The sequence below is a fragment of the Alligator sinensis genome, unplaced genomic scaffold, assembly GCF_000455745.1.
Source record: "Alligator sinensis unplaced genomic scaffold, ASM45574v1 scaffold659_1, whole genome shotgun sequence".
Classification (NCBI taxonomy): domain Eukaryota; kingdom Metazoa; phylum Chordata; order Crocodylia; family Alligatoridae; genus Alligator; species Alligator sinensis.
In genome coordinates this window covers 722,801-740,993 of record NW_005842265.1, presented here as the reverse complement: position 1 = coordinate 740,993, position 18,193 = coordinate 722,801, and the positions used below count along the sequence as shown (strand labels likewise).

The 18,193-nt window shown below is 44.8% G+C and overlaps 1 protein-coding gene across 6 annotated transcripts in view; it reads left to right on the top strand.

Annotated features, from left to right (window-relative positions):
• Positions 1 to 18,193, top strand: part of TMTC1 (transmembrane and tetratricopeptide repeat containing 1) — a 257,444-nt gene that overhangs the window by 232,382 nt on the left and 6,869 nt on the right. For 4 of the 6 annotated variants that reach the window (XM_025209058.1, XM_006027760.3, XM_025209057.1 and 1 more), the window contains 5 exons: positions 4,383 to 4,485; positions 13,929 to 14,064; positions 14,988 to 15,132; positions 15,759 to 15,896; positions 17,285 to 17,407. In XM_025209058.1, the coding sequence (XP_025064843.1) occupies positions 4,383 to 4,485; positions 13,929 to 14,064; positions 14,988 to 15,132; positions 15,759 to 15,896; positions 17,285 to 17,407 (645 nt within the window). Of the gene's footprint in view, positions 1 to 4,382; positions 4,486 to 13,928; positions 14,065 to 14,987; positions 15,133 to 15,394; positions 15,717 to 15,758; positions 15,897 to 17,284; positions 17,408 to 18,193 lie in introns of those variants that run through there. The other 2 variants (XM_025209059.1, XM_025209060.1) reach the window with 2 other exon arrangements.

The following is an 18,193-nucleotide window of genomic DNA, read 5'->3' as shown; positions in this document are numbered from 1 at the left end:
CTTTAAGATTGTTAATGCCTCCTCATTCTAAACTACAGCAGCCCATACATTGAGGTTACTTCCACACACACAAGCAGTCCTCTTGACTTCCTGGTGACTGCACATGCTGTATATGGCTACAGGCTACAGAACTGGACCCTAAATTTACACAGGTCCTTGAGGAATATATAACAGGAAACTCTGGCACTGTAGGCCTGATGGTATGTGTGTTGGGAAGGGGAGATTAGATCTCAGCTTTCAGTTTTGTTTTTATTTTGTTTTTTTATCACTTTTGCTTCTTTAAAAAACTTTATTGTGACCCTTTCTTCTTAAATGTAGCAAACAGTGGATCAAATACTATTAGATACTTTTAACACCTACAGTATGCAAAACCTATTGCAGACTTCTAAATTAAAGATGACTTTGGGCAGCTGTAGAGGGAGTGTTAAAAAAATTCTCTCTCAGATGTATGAAAAGGGGGTAGGAGGTGCTGGAAGTTCCCCTTTTAAATTATTCTTGTGAAGTGACCATGCTTATGACAAACTGCTGCTACTGAGGCTTTGTGTTAAGGTTAAGGAGGGAGAGAGCAGGTGGAACTGACACAATGAAATAGCATCTTGATTGCCTTGGCTGGTCCTACACAGCATTTTCTACAGTAATTTAAAGGCTATGAATCTGAAATAGGGCTTAAAATTCCTTTGCTCCTGTAGTTGTAAAAGGTGCACTTAAGAAGAATGTCTCATGCTTAAGGGAATTAGCCTGTAACTCAGTGTAATTGCCCACTCCTCCCCCTAAAAGGTGATTTTCAACCAGAGCAGAACCCTTATAAATATGGTTTTGCTTGGCCAACATTTCCCATCATCCTTTTCTGCTTATGAAGATATTTGCACCTTTAATAAAAGCTTACTTTCTTTTTCTGCTTGATCTCATAGTTCAGTTGCAGCTTACTGTTTGTGCTATAACAATCTGTTGCCTTAGCAATTGTGCTGATTCCAGACATTCACAATTCTGATTTCTAACTGCTTTTATGCTGATACAACCCTATTAGCTTGCTGGAGGCACTCTTAAGTTTACTCAGGTATACGGTATTGCTACCTCTAGTATGTTTATAATGCATTTCATGATACTTGGTTGTTTTCTTCAGTTCAGTCTTCATATTTTGGAGTCAAGGGATTTATAAGAATTTCAGTTTACTTTTTTAAAAGATTTTTTTCAAGCCCTCCTGGTTACAGAGAAAAGGTTGAAGATGTGACCCAGTTGTGCCTAAAGGCTCAGGAGCAACCGGAAAAGAAATAAAGATCTCTAAATGCATTGTTTTTAACATCTACAAATTCTCATTGATATTTTAAGCCTGTCTTCTGAGTTCAAAGGCCTGATTTCTGGTTTTCACAAAGTTGGGTTTGACGCTATTGATTGCATCAGAAGAATCAGTTCCCTGGGACTTTACTATGATATCATTTTCGGACACAAATGTTCAAATGGCAGGCCTATCTGCAGCCCTTGGGACTCCTGGTGCTGCTCCATGTACCACTCCTGCTTTTGCTGCTGCCTCAGGAGTCTCCAGGCTTCCCCTCTCTCCTTCAGCTTTGGCTTCCAGGGTGGGCTCACAGGGCCAAGGAAGCCCATCCCAGGAGGCTTGGGTGAGACCCAGGGACTCCATGCAGAATGGGAGCACCAGCATAATGCAGTGGAGGAACATCACTATGAGGTGCAGTAGGATTGTGGCCCCTGTGACACCATGTCACATGTGGCCCATGGGGCATGTGGGCTATGTATCATGTGGGCCCCAACCACTGAGAAATGGGACAGCCCTGATTTAAGAGAACACAGGGGAGGGAGCAAGCTCAGGCATTAAGTCTTGAGCAAACTCTTCTAGACTGGTGGCCAACATGTTGGAACTATCAAAGGGACTTCCCCAGAGAATGTATCCCAGGCTGTCCAGTGAGCCCGGTGCAAGCTGAGATGGGATGCTGGAAGCTGAGGTAGTGCTTTATGGATACTTGTGCTGTACAGATATGATAAATGTCAGTAAGTCTGCTTACTTGGATTTGAGCCCCCATTAATGCAATGTAATATAAAAGTTCCTTGTTTTCAGCATAAGTCAATTCAACAAGGAAAACACCCTTATATGCACACACACAAAAAGCTGGAAGTTAAAATCAGCTGAAAGGAAGGCATGCAAACAGCTTAGGAACTGTACCCATTAGTGTCTCCCTGACACACATTTTCTCAGAAAGTTGTTCAGTTATTTTTCTGATGCCAGCTGTACTTTTTCCCCAGCCCCACAAAAATTAAAGGTGTTGTTAATTCCATACAAAAATATGCGGTGTCCAAACTGAGCACTTTTTAAGTGTTTCAACTTTTTATCATGCTCTTTTTTTTTTGCTGGCTGACCTTTTATCATGTAAATGTGAAAGCATTTAACCATGACAGACCATTTGCTTTCATCAGACCAGTTTTTTCCAAAAACCATTAATTTCAGCTCTCTGTTTCCTAAATGAAAGGTGCAGAGAAGACTCTTGCATTTGGAAAAGAAAAAAAAAAGGAACCTGTAGACCATATTTTGTTCTTGCCCTTCTTAAATCTAGAATAAGTCACAAGAAACTCTAGGATTTGCTGGCATAGCTGAGAACAGAATTTGAACCTGAGCAAAATAGCAAAAACATGCTGTTCCCCCCACAGTGAACACATGTTCCTGTGAAAAGCTACAGGAACCAATATCTCAGTGCCCAACTAAGCACCCTAATGGAACCTGATTTTTAAAAAATGGGGAGCACATGATTTGTCACTTTAAGCCAAGATACTCAAAATAACCTGTAACAAAGCAAAATTAGTCATTGGAAAAATGGATGAGAGTAATGTGGAGCAGAGAGTTCATGACTTTTTCACTTGTTTAAACTCAGATATTTGTGAAAATCCCCCTTGGTGAACTCAGGTTCTTCCCTAGGCTACCTCTGAATATCACCAAACAGCTCATCAAAGTTGGAGTCCCAGGCTGGGATCATGGTTTGGGGTGTTCCAGGTCATTACGGTGAAGGCGCAGAAACAGAATTCGGTGGTAGAAATTTGCACACTGCCTGTCTACACATGGCTTGGCTCTGACCATTACGTACCTCCTGTTCACAAGCATTAAATAATACCTCCCACAGCAGACTGTGAATGGAGAGCAGAGGGAGAAAGCAGGAATGCTTTAGCACTCTTATGTAAGTGAGCAGGCAGGCCATTTGCTTGTACCAGCTGTCTGGTGGGAAGTGGAGACCTTAAAAGTTGCTGTGTGATCAGAATTTGAGACCTTATTTTCATCTCAGAACCAAGTTGTAAACATACCTGGCTCATACTAGGCAAAATGTAGGTTTTCCTATGCAAGGTATCCTAAAGTGTTTTACAAAGCAAACAGCTGTAGCCTGATTTTCCAGAACTACTGAGTTTCTGAAAACCCCCTTAAAAATCTATGCTTGCTGCAGGTGCTCAGCACATTTGAAAATCAGGCTATTTGATACTGGTGATATCGTGAGATAGCTGTGCAGGAAGAATAGCAGTCTGTGCTCAATAACTGTATACACAGTCTTACACAGTGGAACCGATTTTATTCAATATCTTATGCCAGCATAACTGCTTGGGTGAATCAGGAGGGACTCTATTTTGGTAAGGAATAGAACCAGATCTTCTTGGCACTGGATAAGAGCCCAGTCTTCATTTAGCAGACTTTAAACCTGTGCCTCTGGCAGTGGGTTTTTGTTGCACTTAGTTTCTGCCACATTCACAGATGAATCACATTGCACATATTGACAAAATCTGTGTTATTTAATCAGAATTTGTGGTTCCCTTCCCCTCCCATTCCCTTTGATCCTGCTAGCACCTCTCTTCTCCCATAATGTTTCCTTCCACCCACTTAGCCTGTTAGGCAGTCCAGGTTTTCCTCTTGCACATATTTAGTGCTTGGTAGGGTGGGAAGTTCTGTAGAGCAATCAGGCAGCAAGACATTGGTTTAAAGAAAAAAATTAATATGTTCCTAAACTACAAATTTCCTTACAAATGTTGTAACCAAAATAAATATGAGCCTCCCCACCTCCAATCTATAAGCCACACATGTCTGCACCTGACTCAGGGACATGTATAGTAAGCATTACCACTGAGACAGGGGCGAGAGAAGCTATTGAAAAGACAAGCATTTGCCAGCCAGTTACTACTGGTGGGAAAGTGGAGATTATGATCAAAACCACTGAGAGGTAACACTTGGCAAATGCTGACAGTGGTGAACCTCCTATTGACTATAGAATAAATTCTATGAGATACTGTTGTTTTTATGTATAGATAAGAACATATTTTCATGATGTACATATATGCAGCCAGTAGTAACAATGTTGGCTTTACCCTGATAACAAGTCTTCCTCTGTTTTAAGGAACGATTTAAAGAAGCGGAGGAGGTTTACAAGGCTGGGATAGAAAACTGTCCAGAAAGCTCAGACCTGCATAACAACTATGGTGTTTTCTTAGTTGATACTGGTAAGTAAAATGAAGCAAGGAGATTTATTTTACTTGGTTATTTGATTTGATCCAGGATGATTGAGGGAGTCTGTTTAGTAGTGCATTTTTTAAAGATTGACAGAGATTCCCAGAGCAATGGATGGACACTCATTTATTATAGCTTGTAAAACTCCAAAGGTGTAAGTAAATATTGTCCCTGCTTTATAGAGACTGAACATAGTGCTGAAATTGGAATGATTTGTAACGAATAATTGCATTGAGTAACTATGATATTTAGCCTGTGTGTTTCCTACATTTGTCTCACTGTGAAGTCTAGAGGTGTCATCTTTAGGATGAGGTCTGCATCACACAGTGGATTGACAACATTGCAGTAATTTACCCTGGGATGCATGGCCACTCAGAACAAAACCACAGACATGCATAGAGGCCCATATCATTTTTGTGGCTATTTACAACCTCAGTTAATGACAAAGCTGCTCTTTGGCTGTAAAGGGTGTAAGCCACCAAGGTAAAATAAACAGGGCTTTGAAAATAAAATCATTTGACAAAACAACCCCCCCTCTCACCCCCCAACCCCCAAGATCCTGTGGAGAGAATGGATTTCTCAGGAGAGTGGTAATGAGATACAAAGCCCTTTGCTTCTATGCTGCTGGTTCATATCCAGCTTCCATGGCTTCAGGCAGTTCTTGGCATCCACATAATAAAAATTACCACCACAATTGGCACCTTTTATTGGCAGTATTAGAAGCAAAGCCAAGTTTGAACAGACTTAGAAACTAGATTACCTCCTCACTCCTAAAGAAATTCCCTCCTGAACAGGGCTAAGACACACTAGCAAAGTACTGTAGAGTGAGCTTGCATAACTGATGCTCATTCTGTGTCATTCACATCTCAAAGGTAAATAGTGCCAGAATGACTTCATGCTTGAAAGGGAGTCCTCTGACGGCCAGTAATATGATCAAGAGGGTGGAATGCATGATTTCTATAGATGGCAGTTTTATCTGAGTTCGTACTGATCCATCATTGGATCCTGGCTAGCACTACGGATGAAAGGGACTTGGGGGTCATGACTGACCACAAGATGAATATGAGTCATCAATATGATGCTGCGGCTAGTAAAGCGAGCAAAACCCTGGCTTGCATCCATAGATGCTTCTCAAGCAAATCCCAGGATGTCATTCTCCCCTTGTACTCAGCCTTCGTGAGTCTGCAGCTGGAGTATTACATCTAGTTTTGGGCTCCACAATTCAAAAAGGATGTGGAGAAGCTTGAGAGAGTCCAGAGGAGAGCCACGCACATGATCAGAGGTCAGGAAAACAGACCTTACGATGAGAGGCTGAGAGCTGTGGGATTCTTCAGCCAGGAAAAGCGCAGGCTCAGGGGTGATTTGGTGGCTGCCTGTAAGTTTATAAGGGGTGCTCACCAGGATCTGGGGGAACGTCTGTTCACTAAAGCACCCCAAGGGATGACAAGGTCGAATGGTCATAAACTCCTCCATGACCGTTTCAGACTGGACATATGGAAGAACTTCTTTACTGTCCGAGCCCCCAAGGTCTGGAATAGACTGCTGCCAGAGGTGGTTCAAGCACCCACTTTGAACGCCTTCAAAAGAAATTTGGATGTTTATCTTACTGGGATCCTATGACCCCTGCTGACTTCCTGCCCCTGGAGCATGGGGCTGGACTCGAAGATCTTCCGAGGTCCCTTCCAGGCCTAATGTCTATGAAATCTATGAAATCATTCTACTAGGATATTAGTGGGCACTATGCTGCTGCAAATATACAACCAAATGATAAGAGTGTCTGGTCATGAAAAACTGATCACGTTTATTGAGGAAGTTGAGATTTTTATCCTGGCAGGCAAATATCAGACTTTAAATTCTACTTGCTTAGAACATCCCTCATAATTTCAGGTGGAAATGGCATTCTTCTTTATTTCCAGTGTTGTGTGCACCTACTGGCCTACCCTATTCCATTGTGTACACAGAGATTTCCCTTCACACTTGCATTTTCTGCAAAGGTGAAAAGTCACTTTTTCCTGTTCTGTTTGTTACCATGCTTCCCACCAATATAACTGAAAAAAAGCTGACACTGGAAACTTGGGGTATAAATAATTCTGTTGAGAACAGGACATTCTGCAAATTCTTTAGACAATAAGGTTCTGAAAAATGAGTACTATGCCTGAGCAATGGTAATCATGGCAGCTTTTCTGGTAAAACTATGTATGTGTCCACAGTCAATGCTCTTGTTCAGTAGTAGAACCCTCCATCCTGTAGCCAGAATTATACCATGCCTGCCAAGCAAAGGAAGGCTTCTGACATCTAGTAGACAACTGTGTATTCTCTGGATCGTAGTGTTCCCGTAAGAGGTCTAGTCAGGTGCCTGATGAGTGGCTGACAAGCCCAATTCAAGAGTGATACACCTTGTTACAAGTTTCACAGATTGTTGTATCAGTGTTCAACAGATAACCAATCTCGAGAGCACCCAAAGCAGGAACTTTTCCCCAACTCTCCTGCCACATCTTGATGTTATCAGAATATTTAAGGAGGGGTTCAGTGGTGTAATAATACAACTGTAGGTGCTTGTGTTTTATCATTTGTTGCAGCAGCTTTGGCCTTTCAGGTTCACTCAGCTGTTGTCAACCTATGTCCAGTAGTCTGATGCTTCAGTGGGTTGCCACCGGACTCGGTGAAGTTTACACGGAGCCTTTCCTCAATTGCTGGGTGATAAGTCCTGAAGCTGGTCCTTGCTAATGGGACCACAAGAATGTTGGCCCAATGGGTCTCTCAAAATCATAATTAAAGAAAAAAAAGAAGAAAGACTGCACCAAGGAGGAACTAACTATAAAGGGGCTCAACTAACCCCTTCGGCTTTTATATTCTATATCTCACCCCTTTGGGAGACAGCCTGTGACCAGAGGCTGGAGCTTGAAGCCCCACATCAGCCTACTGGGGTTTTCCTGATCCACTCTAACGAGGCCGCTGTAGCCCAAGTGCCCCACTGCCTTGGCATTCTGAGGAGCCCTCTGCCTTGGCCTGGTAGCAGCTTCCTGCCTCCTCTCTTAGGCACTGTCAGTGCCTTTTAAACTCTTTGTGGCGATGCCTGTGGCTGACACCATCAGCCAGGCACCACCTAGTTTGATTGACAGCTAACTCAAAAACCAGCACAGCAGTGCCATGCATTGCCTTGGTCCTGGCTCTCCCTGCCCTCCTCACTTCCTTCCAGGACTGACTGCCCAGCCCCCTTGGAGTCAGACTTGGAGTCAGCTAAGTAGGGCTGTGTGAAACTTTGGCAGCCATTTCATTTCGGAGGTGTTTCAGCCCAAAACACCAAATCTGAAATGAAACGGAAGGCTCCCAAACATCTCTGAAACTAAACGAAACCACCTGAAACATTTTGGAGATGTTTTGGAAAATGTTGGCGTTTTGGAGCTGGGCTTGCAGGGAAACAGAAACTAAGAAGAGGGAGGGGGAAGAGAGAGGGAAGGACTGCTCTGATGTTGACATCTATAGTTGGCCAGCATCTGTGATCTGTCCCTGAGGTCCCTTCCAATCCCAGTGCTCTGGGGGAGGGACGGCAGCCTGCTGTCATCCTGCATGCAGATCTGGAGGCCCATGCCCCCCAGGAGGAGTCCAACACAGCCAAGCAGCCTTCCCAGGGGGTGCAGGCCCCCAGATCTGCAGCAGCATCACCAGTCTTACCAGCACTTGGCACAGGTTGCGCCAAGCGCTGGTCTTAGCCAGCAGCAGCAATCTGCTGTCATCCTGCACACAGATTTAGGGACCCGCACCCCCCAGGAAGAGTCTGGCACAGCTTGTTGTTATTCCATGCATGTTTCTGTAATAGCCCAAAATTCTTAGCTGCTTTTTCGAATCTGTTAGATCAGTCTGACGGTCAAGATTCCTGATGATTTGTAGAATCTGAATAGGAAAAGCTGTCCATGATGCCATGAGATTTACCCTCCAGAGTGATCCCAGGTGCTGGTTCTTCCAGTGGTACATGACCAGTGTTGGTTCTTCCAGTGGTCTTCTTGAAACTAATTGTCAACCCAAAGTTCTTGCACGATGTAGAAAATCTGTCTAAGAGATTTTGCAGGGAAGATTCACTGTGGGCAACCAAAGCCATGTCATTCACAAATAGTAAATCTCTCCAAACCGGCTTTTTCACCTTGATTTTCACTCTAGACCTTTTAATGTTGAACAAGCCTCCATCTAGTCTGGTTTGAAGATAAATGTCATCATTGCTGTCCTTGAATGCATGAAGAAGTAGGAATGAAAAGTAGATGTTAAAGAGCATGGGGGCTAAGATGCACATTCATTTTTCTCTACACTTCTCTTGCAGTTGCTTGAGTGAAAATATATCAATGGTGGAACATCCTGAGCAAAAATCATATTGACTTTCAGGATAGATTCTTTCACCTAGAGATTGAAGCCTAGGGAGCATAATGCGAGTGACAACTTTTCCAATGATGTTCAACCAGTAGAGTTGTCACAGTTGCTTCTATCCCCTTTGTTTTTGTATAATTTTACAAGCCAAGCATCTTTGAAATATTCTTCTTTCCAACAGAACAATATAACTTCATGGAACTTTCAAATAATTAATCGTTGGTGTGTTTCTAGATTTCAGCAGGCAAGCAGTCATTGTTGGATGCCTTGTTCCCAGGAATTGATTTAATGGTTTTCTGCAAATCTTCTAGTGTAGGCTTATTGTCCAAATCCTTCATAACTTCAAACTGAGGTACTCTTTCAAGCTCTTTGTGTTTGATTTCAGTCTTGCTGAAGTATAGTATTCCATAGTGTTCAGTCCAGTGTTCGAATTGTTTTTATCAGTGATGACATTTCAGTTTAAGTCTTCCAGCAGAGCTATTTTCTTCTGGACTGGACCAGTTGCTCATTTGATGACTTTGCAGCAGACTAAGGTATGGTCAGTGTCACAGTCAGCACTGTAATAAGACCTTGTGTGTAGGATTTCTTTCAGGTGGCTGCGCCTGGTCAGTACTAGATCTAAGTGGTGCCAGTGCCGTGACCTTGGCTGTTTCCATGATGTCTGTCTTGACAGCTAAGTAGGTGTTGGTAACACAGAGATTTTGATTTGCACATTTGCTGTCCATTTTCATTCATATTACCGATTCCATATTTCCACAGAATACCAGGTTAATTTTCCAAGGTACATCCAACTCTTACTTTGAAGTCGCCAAGTATTATAATGGTTTAATTTCTGTGAGTTTTCTCAATCTCTTCTTGAAGTTGTTGGTAGAAAACATTCTTGTTTTCATCACTAGCTTGAAGGGTAGGCATACACAAAGACACTAAACAGCATGATGAAACCATTCTGTGTATATACTCTGAGCATCACGAGTCAAAAAAATACAGCAATGGGTCTTTCATGGGAAGATAGTAAGCTGTTTCTAATAGCAAAGCCTACTACCTGCTCTCTCCTTTCTCCTGCGGGCTTCCCATGCCAGAGTATGGTATACTCATTCTCTTGGATCAAACCTGTATCTGAGTGGATCAGTGTCAATTCCAAGTCTAACCAGTTCATATTTTAGTCATGCCGTTTTCCGTAAATCACAGTCTGAATCAAATCTAAGCATCAAAGTTCAAACATTCTGACATGCAAGCTGCTTTTTCATTTTGGCCAGGATAGATTATGTTGTGGCATGGCATTTTTGGTCCACCTTTCCTAGGGCCTTCCTCAAGAGAGGCAAGCAGACTACCCCTGAATAGGGCTGCTTGGACACCTTGGCAGCTGCCTCAGGTTCCTTATGCCCCTTGCAGAGTCCTACCACCATCACGCTGAGATCTCCGATGCCTAGGTAAAAGTACAGAGGAGTGGAAGCTGCCCAAGAGCTACCATCTGCCCTTTAGATAATTGAAAGGCCAGACCGAGTTCAGATGTTCAGTGCCACGGCAATTGTAACTTCTGTCAGAGCTTCTGTCAGAGGGTGTGTTTCTCTCATGGTGCCTTACTTCAACTAAGGAATGCCTACAAGGCAGTGGGGGCTAGGGTTTTGAGGCATATGACCAGGTATGACCATAAACTGAATCCAGCTGGAGGGCTTGGTAATGATGTGGTGGGGCTACTTGAGGCGAGGTAGTACCTATAAAATACCACAATGGTACAAATTCTATAACAGGTTTGGGCAAAATGGCAGATCCAGACAGTGGTCAGACTCCATTTCTCAGCAGCCCCTGCCCGTGTCACTGTGGACGGTTTCCATGGAGATCCCAGTAGTGGCGGGGCTGTGATAGCACAGGGCCAGGGTTTCCATGGAGACTGCCCCTAGCAGCTCTGGCAGGCCACGCGGCTGGGCAAGGAGCTGCTCTTGGCCCTGGGCTGGGAACTTGCGGCAGCAACAGCATGGCCCAGAGCCATGATTGTAATGTGGGCAGTGGATAGCAGTTCTGCCCCAGCTCTGGACCACGCTGTCACTGCTGCAAGTTCGTGGCCCCGAAGCACCTCCCCACCCAGCCTCGTACCTCGCCAGTGCTGTTGGGGATGGTCTCCATGGAAACCCTGGCCCTACACTGTCATGGCCCCACCGCTGCTGGGGTCTCCAGGGAAACAGGCCTCAGCTACTTGGGCAGGGGCTCCTGGGAAATAGAGTCCACCATGGGCCTGATCTGGCCCATGGGCCGGACTTTGCCTGCCCCTGCTCTAGAGTAAGGCAAGTATAGGGCACCTCAAAACCATTGTGACACAAGGTGCATATAGATGCTCCTATGCCTTTGGCTGGCTGCCAGGATCCTTTCAGCCACTCTCTCAGGGTGCAATTTGTTCTCAGACTGTAAAGCTGCTAAGCAAAGCAGTGCAGAGCCACCAGAAACACAAGACTGCGTATGTGCTCTGGTGGCTGAGTAATGGCAGCTCAGACTGAAATGGCTTGCCATAAAATGTGTAGAGGGCTAGATCCTTAGCTAGTGTCACTATACATACAACTGTATACGGTGGCTTTTACCAACTGAGGAGCAGGCCTAACATTTGCAACATTGCTAAGTTAACATTGTTCCTGACACTTTTCTGTTTGAATAGCTGGAATGAAAACTGTGCCACATTGACTTAGTTTGTAGTTTGTAACTAGCCTCTATGTGGAACATACCACAAGATCCTTCATTACAACTGGCAATGTAGTATATACTAATATATCGTTATCATGAGAATTCGTTCTCCAGTGATAACATTCTGGCACCTGTCCTCGGCAGAAGGTGAACTTCAGCAAGTTTTAAATACCTGGGACATTGATGAATTCTTATAGTTGTTCACTTCTTTACCCAATGTTCTGTTTCTGTTCTTGTGCCTAATGAGGTAATGTTTTCAGGTCCCTATTAGTGTGTGGGCAGGTAAGATACAGGGAAGCAGCGCCACCCAATGGTTTCTCTGAAACAAAGTTCTGGATTCTATTCTACAAAGCAGATGTTTTCCATTGATAAATGATAATCAATGGAAATAAAACAGGGTGGGAATTAGCAGGCTATCAGAGTCTGCAATGGGTGCAATGGGAGCCATAAGTACAAAGGTTAAGAGCAAGTTAGGCCAATTTATTTTCAGCTAATAGTTTATTTGCTATGAAATGCAATTTTCTGTCCACCTGAAACTATTTGAATTTAAGTCAAATTAACAGAATAGTTTTGTCAGAAGAAAATGCTGGCCTAGATTCACAAAACTCAGGAGGGTGAGGTGGTGCCTATGCCACCCCCACTCCCTTTTAACCAATAGTTAAACTGATGGTGGCAGTTACCCAGATGTGGGAGACCTGGGTTAAAGTCCTCCCTCAACTTCAGGGAACTTTGAACTCACATTTCCTGTCTCTTAGGAAGGTGCCTTGACCATCAGGCTATGCAGTATTTGGGGTGGATTACACTCAGCCTTTACTGGCTCTGTTCTTTTCAGAGAGCCTAATAATGACTCTCCAGCCCAGTGGTTTAGGAAGAGAGATGCCTGAGTTTCAGACAGTACAGCTTCAATTTTAGCTTCAAACAATATTTAAGCATTCCTAAAAAGTGCGACAGTAGCAACAGGGAAGAACAAGACCAGACCACCCCAGCATGCCCTAGAACAGTGGTTTTCCACATTTTTCATTTGTGGACCCCTAAAATTTTTTGAATGGAGGTGCAGACCCCTTTGGAAGTTTTGAATGGAGGTGTGGACCTCTTTGAAGTAAGTGTAGGTATTCACGTACTTTTGGTTGATCATAGTCATCTTTTGCAGACCCCTTAGATGTAGTATGCAGATCCCCAGAGGTCTGCGGACCACAAATTGAAAACCACTGCCCTAGAGCAAAGGGGTTAGATGACTTCACTGGGAGGTGGGATATATAGATTCAGGACCCCTCAGGCAGGTGGGATTAGAATAGGAGTGTTCCACATCCTGAAACGAGCACCCTAACCATGGGGCACTTAGATAAAAAGATGACAGTGGCACTCTCTTCTGCTTTTTTTTTTTTTGAATGCTGCATGAGTCCTTCTCATAAAATGCCTATGGTGTTTGTGTTTCATGGGGAACACTGTGTTTTGTTTGCCTCAAAATGCATTATTTGTTTGTTTTGGCAACTAAAGCCCAACATACTTCATTTAGATTTAATGTTACATATTTTTTCAAGCCTCTGAATCAAAAATCAATTCTTCATGTAGCTTTGGGCATGAGCACCTGCAACCACCCAGGAGGTGAATGAGTAACTTTCTGATGGACATGCAGGGCAGCTTGTTGCTCTTAGTGTGTTGCTGCTGGACTGGAATTGATCTTCCCCCAAACCATCCCACAGAGCGGTAGAAAACAGTTTTTGCTATTTGTCCTTCCACAGCAGTAGGTCAGAATAAAAAGAAGTGAAATGCATCTTTTCTGTTTCTCCCTAGAGTTGTTTTTACTTTATATGTTATAAAATAGTTTCTAAAATGTTTTCTTCTCCAGATTGCCAGGGCTTGAGAGAGTGTCTCACTCTCTCTCTTCCTATATCTGTGGGGCCCACATGTGCTTTCAGCTGCAGTTTATGATCTCTGCTGCTCTTGCATGAGAACACAGTAACTTGTTTCCTGCAGACCCAGTCACAGTAACAAAATTCATTTTAAAACCAGACCTGAATGTCATGTTTACATTTGCGTGCAGACTCTACCCTTCACGCTACCACAGGAGGAGTGTTGTCTGTTGGGAATCCTTTCCTTGGCAATCATGCCCAAAGATTTTCAGAAATCAGTGACTAAAAGCTTACCTCCTAAATCCCAATTCTGAACATTCAGGCATTACATTTCTATTTGGATGGCAATTTTCCCTTGTGCATAGTCTGCAGAAGAAAGGAGACAGGATTCCTGTCTCACTATGGTTCCTACCCATCAGCTGCTCTGAACACTCAGGAAATGAGTATTTGGCATCCAATGATGATCACTGAAAAGAATCAGAAATATGATTGAATGCACAAATGTTAGAGGCTTTCATGTGGCATCAGATTAAATGATTTTTGCTCTGCAGGGGCTCCTGAGAAAGCAGTGTCCCACTACCAGCAGGCCATCCAGCTCGGCCCAAATCATCACGTTGCCATGGTAAACCTGGGCCGACTCTACCGCTCTTTGGGGCAGAACAAAGAGGCTGAAGCATGGTACAAACGGTAAGGATTTGGGGTGGGAGGGATGACTCCGCCCTTGTCCTTTCGCACATCTGGTCTTTGTTACATGACCTTACAAAAATCCTTTAGTGTTTCATGACCTTACACTAACTCTTTAGTGTTTTAGTCTTTCAGTGAGGATTCTTTTTTTCTCTCTCTTCATTTGAGAGAGTGGTTTGCTGCTGTTGCTGGATCTGGCTGCTTTACGAGGGCATGCGGTGGATCAATATGTTTTCATTTGGTTTTTGGCTGTCCTGAGTTGTGCAGCAAGTGTCTTGCTGGGCTTCTCTTGAGCCAAGCCCCCAGGATGTATTGCACTGCTTTGAGCTGAAGGGCTATGGCTGATTCTGAGTTTAGCGGTTTCTCAGTGTCATCGGTAACCCATTAGTGTTCTGTCTGACATACATTGCAGTCTGCATGTGCCACGTTTCAGCTGCACATCCCATCCAGGAATTCAGGACCTCCTTTGTGAATCAGTGGATCTCTTGTTTTACTGGAACCTCCCCCAGTGCCTGCTAAGCAAACAGTTCCTTGGGGTTTGCCAACAATGGGAGGAGAGGGGGGACTTTCCTTGTGTCTCCATGTTTGGAGCCCTGGTCTTTGTTCTCTTTGAAGATTCCTTTTTTTTTTAAGATCTTGCCTTGCCAGCATGGCTGCAGACTTGAATTCAATGTGGAGTCTTTCCCCGTGTTTTTGAGCTGACAGGAGGGATCGCTGCTGAGGGCAACCCCTTCTCTGACCAGGGAACCAGAACGCTGCTTAGCAACTCCTCCTGTCTTCCCTGAGTCAGAGAGAGAGTTGGTATGGGATTGAGCCTCAAGCTCAGAGCGCTAACTCTCGTGAGCCTATTGGAGGGCGAATCCCCCCTGGTCTTCTGCCCTTGTCCCAGCATCACCTGAAACCTCCTCATTCTTCCCAACACTCAGAGCTTTGAAAGTCTCACGGAAAGCTGAAATCCTGTCCCCGCTTGGAGCGCTGTACTACAACACAGGGCGATACGAGGAAGCTTTACAAGTCTACAGGGAAGCTGCAGTGCTGCAGCCTTCGAACAAGGAGATTCGACTGGCACTGGTGAGTGTAGAGCTCAGACATTCAGGGAAGACCCATGAAGCACAATGCCTGATAGCAAACACAGGTGTTTGGGGGAGGTCAGTCAGAGTGTGGTGCTCTCCACATAGACCATGTTTACTGTGCATTCTCCCTAGCTCAGGGAACTTTGCAAGTCTTCATTTTTAATCTCTTCCTTGGCGAAGGGGTACAAATTGTTTTCTGTATCAAAGGCCAGACCATTCCCCTGCTACCTTCCTTTCTTCTCACGTTTTTATACTGTTAGGTTCCATGTTGTAGTCACTCCGTCTTCCAGTTGAAAAGACCAGAAAGGGCTTGCCACAGAGTAAGGCAGGACTGCTTCTTGACTGGCTGGAGAAATTCCTGATGAGCAACATTCAATCATTCCTTCCTTCTTCAAGATGTTACTGAACCACTGCCATTTAGCTGTCCCACATCTTGCTTTCCCAGAGAGCATAAGGCTACAACTAGAAACCAAGTTCTGTCCCCATATATCACGCTATAGCTGGGACATCGTACCAAACCTAGGTGACAAAGATGGGCAGGTTAGCCTGTATTGTCCGCAGCGTGTGTTTAAAGGCATGGGCACTTTAAAAAGTAAATGTGACCCTTTTAACACTGATCTGTAGGCCCAGGTTTTAGCAATGATGGGGCGAACAAAGGAGGCTGAAAAGATGACAAATCACATTGTAACAGAAGATGCTGAGTGCCTGGAGTGCTATCGCCTTTTATCAGCCATCTACAGCAAGCAGGAGAATTATGCCAAGGTACAGTGAACTCTGTGTGTTTCTGTCCCAAATACACACAGAGGTCTTGGGAGGAATTTTAAACTCTTTCTAGTCAATATACAGACCCTGAACTGAGGTGTATAGTAGTAGACATGTAGCAGTAGCAGTGATCAGTAAGGATCCTGGTTTTTCCCAATAAAAGCTATAAGACTGTGTGATTTGTGATTACAAATTCTGTGATAAAAAATTGCAGAATCTCTGAAAACCCCCCAAAATCTGTCATTAAAATGAAAGGCCACTATCTATGTAGGTATCAGTTGAACAAAATGTTTTCTTGATATATTTACAATTTTAAAGCAATTTGGAAGCCTACCGGTGCTTCAATCACTATAATAAAATAAATTCTAAATACATAAAAATTTTGGCATTTGATTTTCAGTTTTTTATCATGGAAAATCAGAGCTGTCCCAGCCCCCTTAGCTCACAGAACACAGGTCCAGGCCTCTCACTCCCAAGCCACAGCTCCTCAGCCCTGCTGGTGCCCCTCACTCATCTCCCACAGCCCTGCTCCCTCGCCCACAGCCCCCTGCTCCTCCCAGCCCTTCTAGAGCGGGTCCCCAGCTGCCAGGGCTATGGGGCTAGGGACCTGGATCCACAGCCCACTGCCCCCAGCGGGAGGTGGTGGCTGCTGCAGAGGAGCAGAGCTCAGCTTCCCACCTGCTGCCTGCCTGCTGTAAGCTTGGGTTGGGTGGGGCCAGCTCTCTGACACTGTGCACACTTTTGGGGGGGGGGGACCTGTGCCCCCCCAGATCTGTGCATGGGGCAGGGACAGGCCTCCTCCCCTGGAGCCTCCTCAGCGCAGCAGGTGTGACCTGGCACTGCAGGGTCCAGCAGGGCCACGCAGGGAAGCTGCTTGCCACTACAAGCTCTGTGCTGCCCTGGCAAGGCATCCCCTGCCTGTGTGGCAGCAGCAAGGAGCACAACCCCATGCCCTGCAGCACTGGGTCATACCCACTGGGCTGCGGAGACCCTGGGAGAGGGCAGCAAGGCGGGGAGCCTGAGTCCATAGCAGGCACCCCACCCCAACCCTGCGCACATATCTCGGGGGCACGAGTCCCCCATGCCCACCTGGGACTGCATGTACCACTGGGGAGCCGACCCTACCCCCCACTGTTGGATGAGCCTCCTGCGGCCCCATCTCACTCCCCACCAAGGCCCTGTGGCTGCACATTGCGGCACTAGGCCCCAAATGCCACGCGCTGCCCAACTGGGCAGCAGCCCAGCTCCCTCCATCCCTCCCTCCCTATGGGGGCCTCAATACCCACCCCCCCACTTACCTGTGGGAGCTACTCTCCAGGCTGCCTGGGGCCATGTACATGCACATAGCATCCCCTGCGTGTTTCAGTATCCTTTTTCTTTTTCTGCAGGCATTAGAAGCTATTGATAAAGCTCTTCAGCTGAAACCAAAGGATCCAAAAGTCATATCAGAGCTCTTTTTTACTAAAGGAAATCAGCTAAGAGAACAGAACCTTCTGGAAAAAGCTTTTGAGGTATAATGGCTCTAAATCGGGGTTTCCCAAACTGTAGTACACATACCCCTGGGGGTATGCAAGACATTTCTGGGGGAGGCGTTGTGTGGGAGAAATTGTGTAATGGTGGATTCATTTTCATTATAATAATAATTGCCATTTACAAGGTTAAAATATAAAACATATGTTGGTAGGGGTATGTGGGCAGCTGGTAAATCTGGAAGGGGGTATGAAATAAGAAAAAGTTTGTATAGTACTGCTGCACTATATCATGTGGACAGTCTTATAGCTTAAAGAAATGAACTATCTGTAAATAATACTCTCCAGGTAGTATACATGATGTTTGTTTAGTTTTATAGCTATTATCCAATACAGATGGAGTTATGGATAGGTGGTATCAATTCCACAGTTAAAATTACAACCGAGTTCCCTTTGTGGACCTGGATTCCATTCCCACTCTCCTCTGTTTTGTAAATATGCCAAAAAATGTGGAGCCAAGATGGAACTTTTCTACTAAAGTTGAAATAACATAGATAAGGGGGTCGTGAGGAGCACAGCCAGACTGGTCAGACCCACAGTCTGTCTGGTACCGGATCCAGTATCTGACAGATTATGCCTATCCTGTAATGACAGCATATCCTGTCAGGGACACTCCAAAACATGCCCTATCTATGCTTTCCCTTTACACTCAAAGCCTAGACATGTGTCAGGAGGCTGTTCTGGGATCATCCTCAGAAGCTGCTTTTGCAGAGACTGAGGGTCTGCAGAAGGATGTCTTGGAGTGGCCTCCTGGGTACAGTTCTGGGT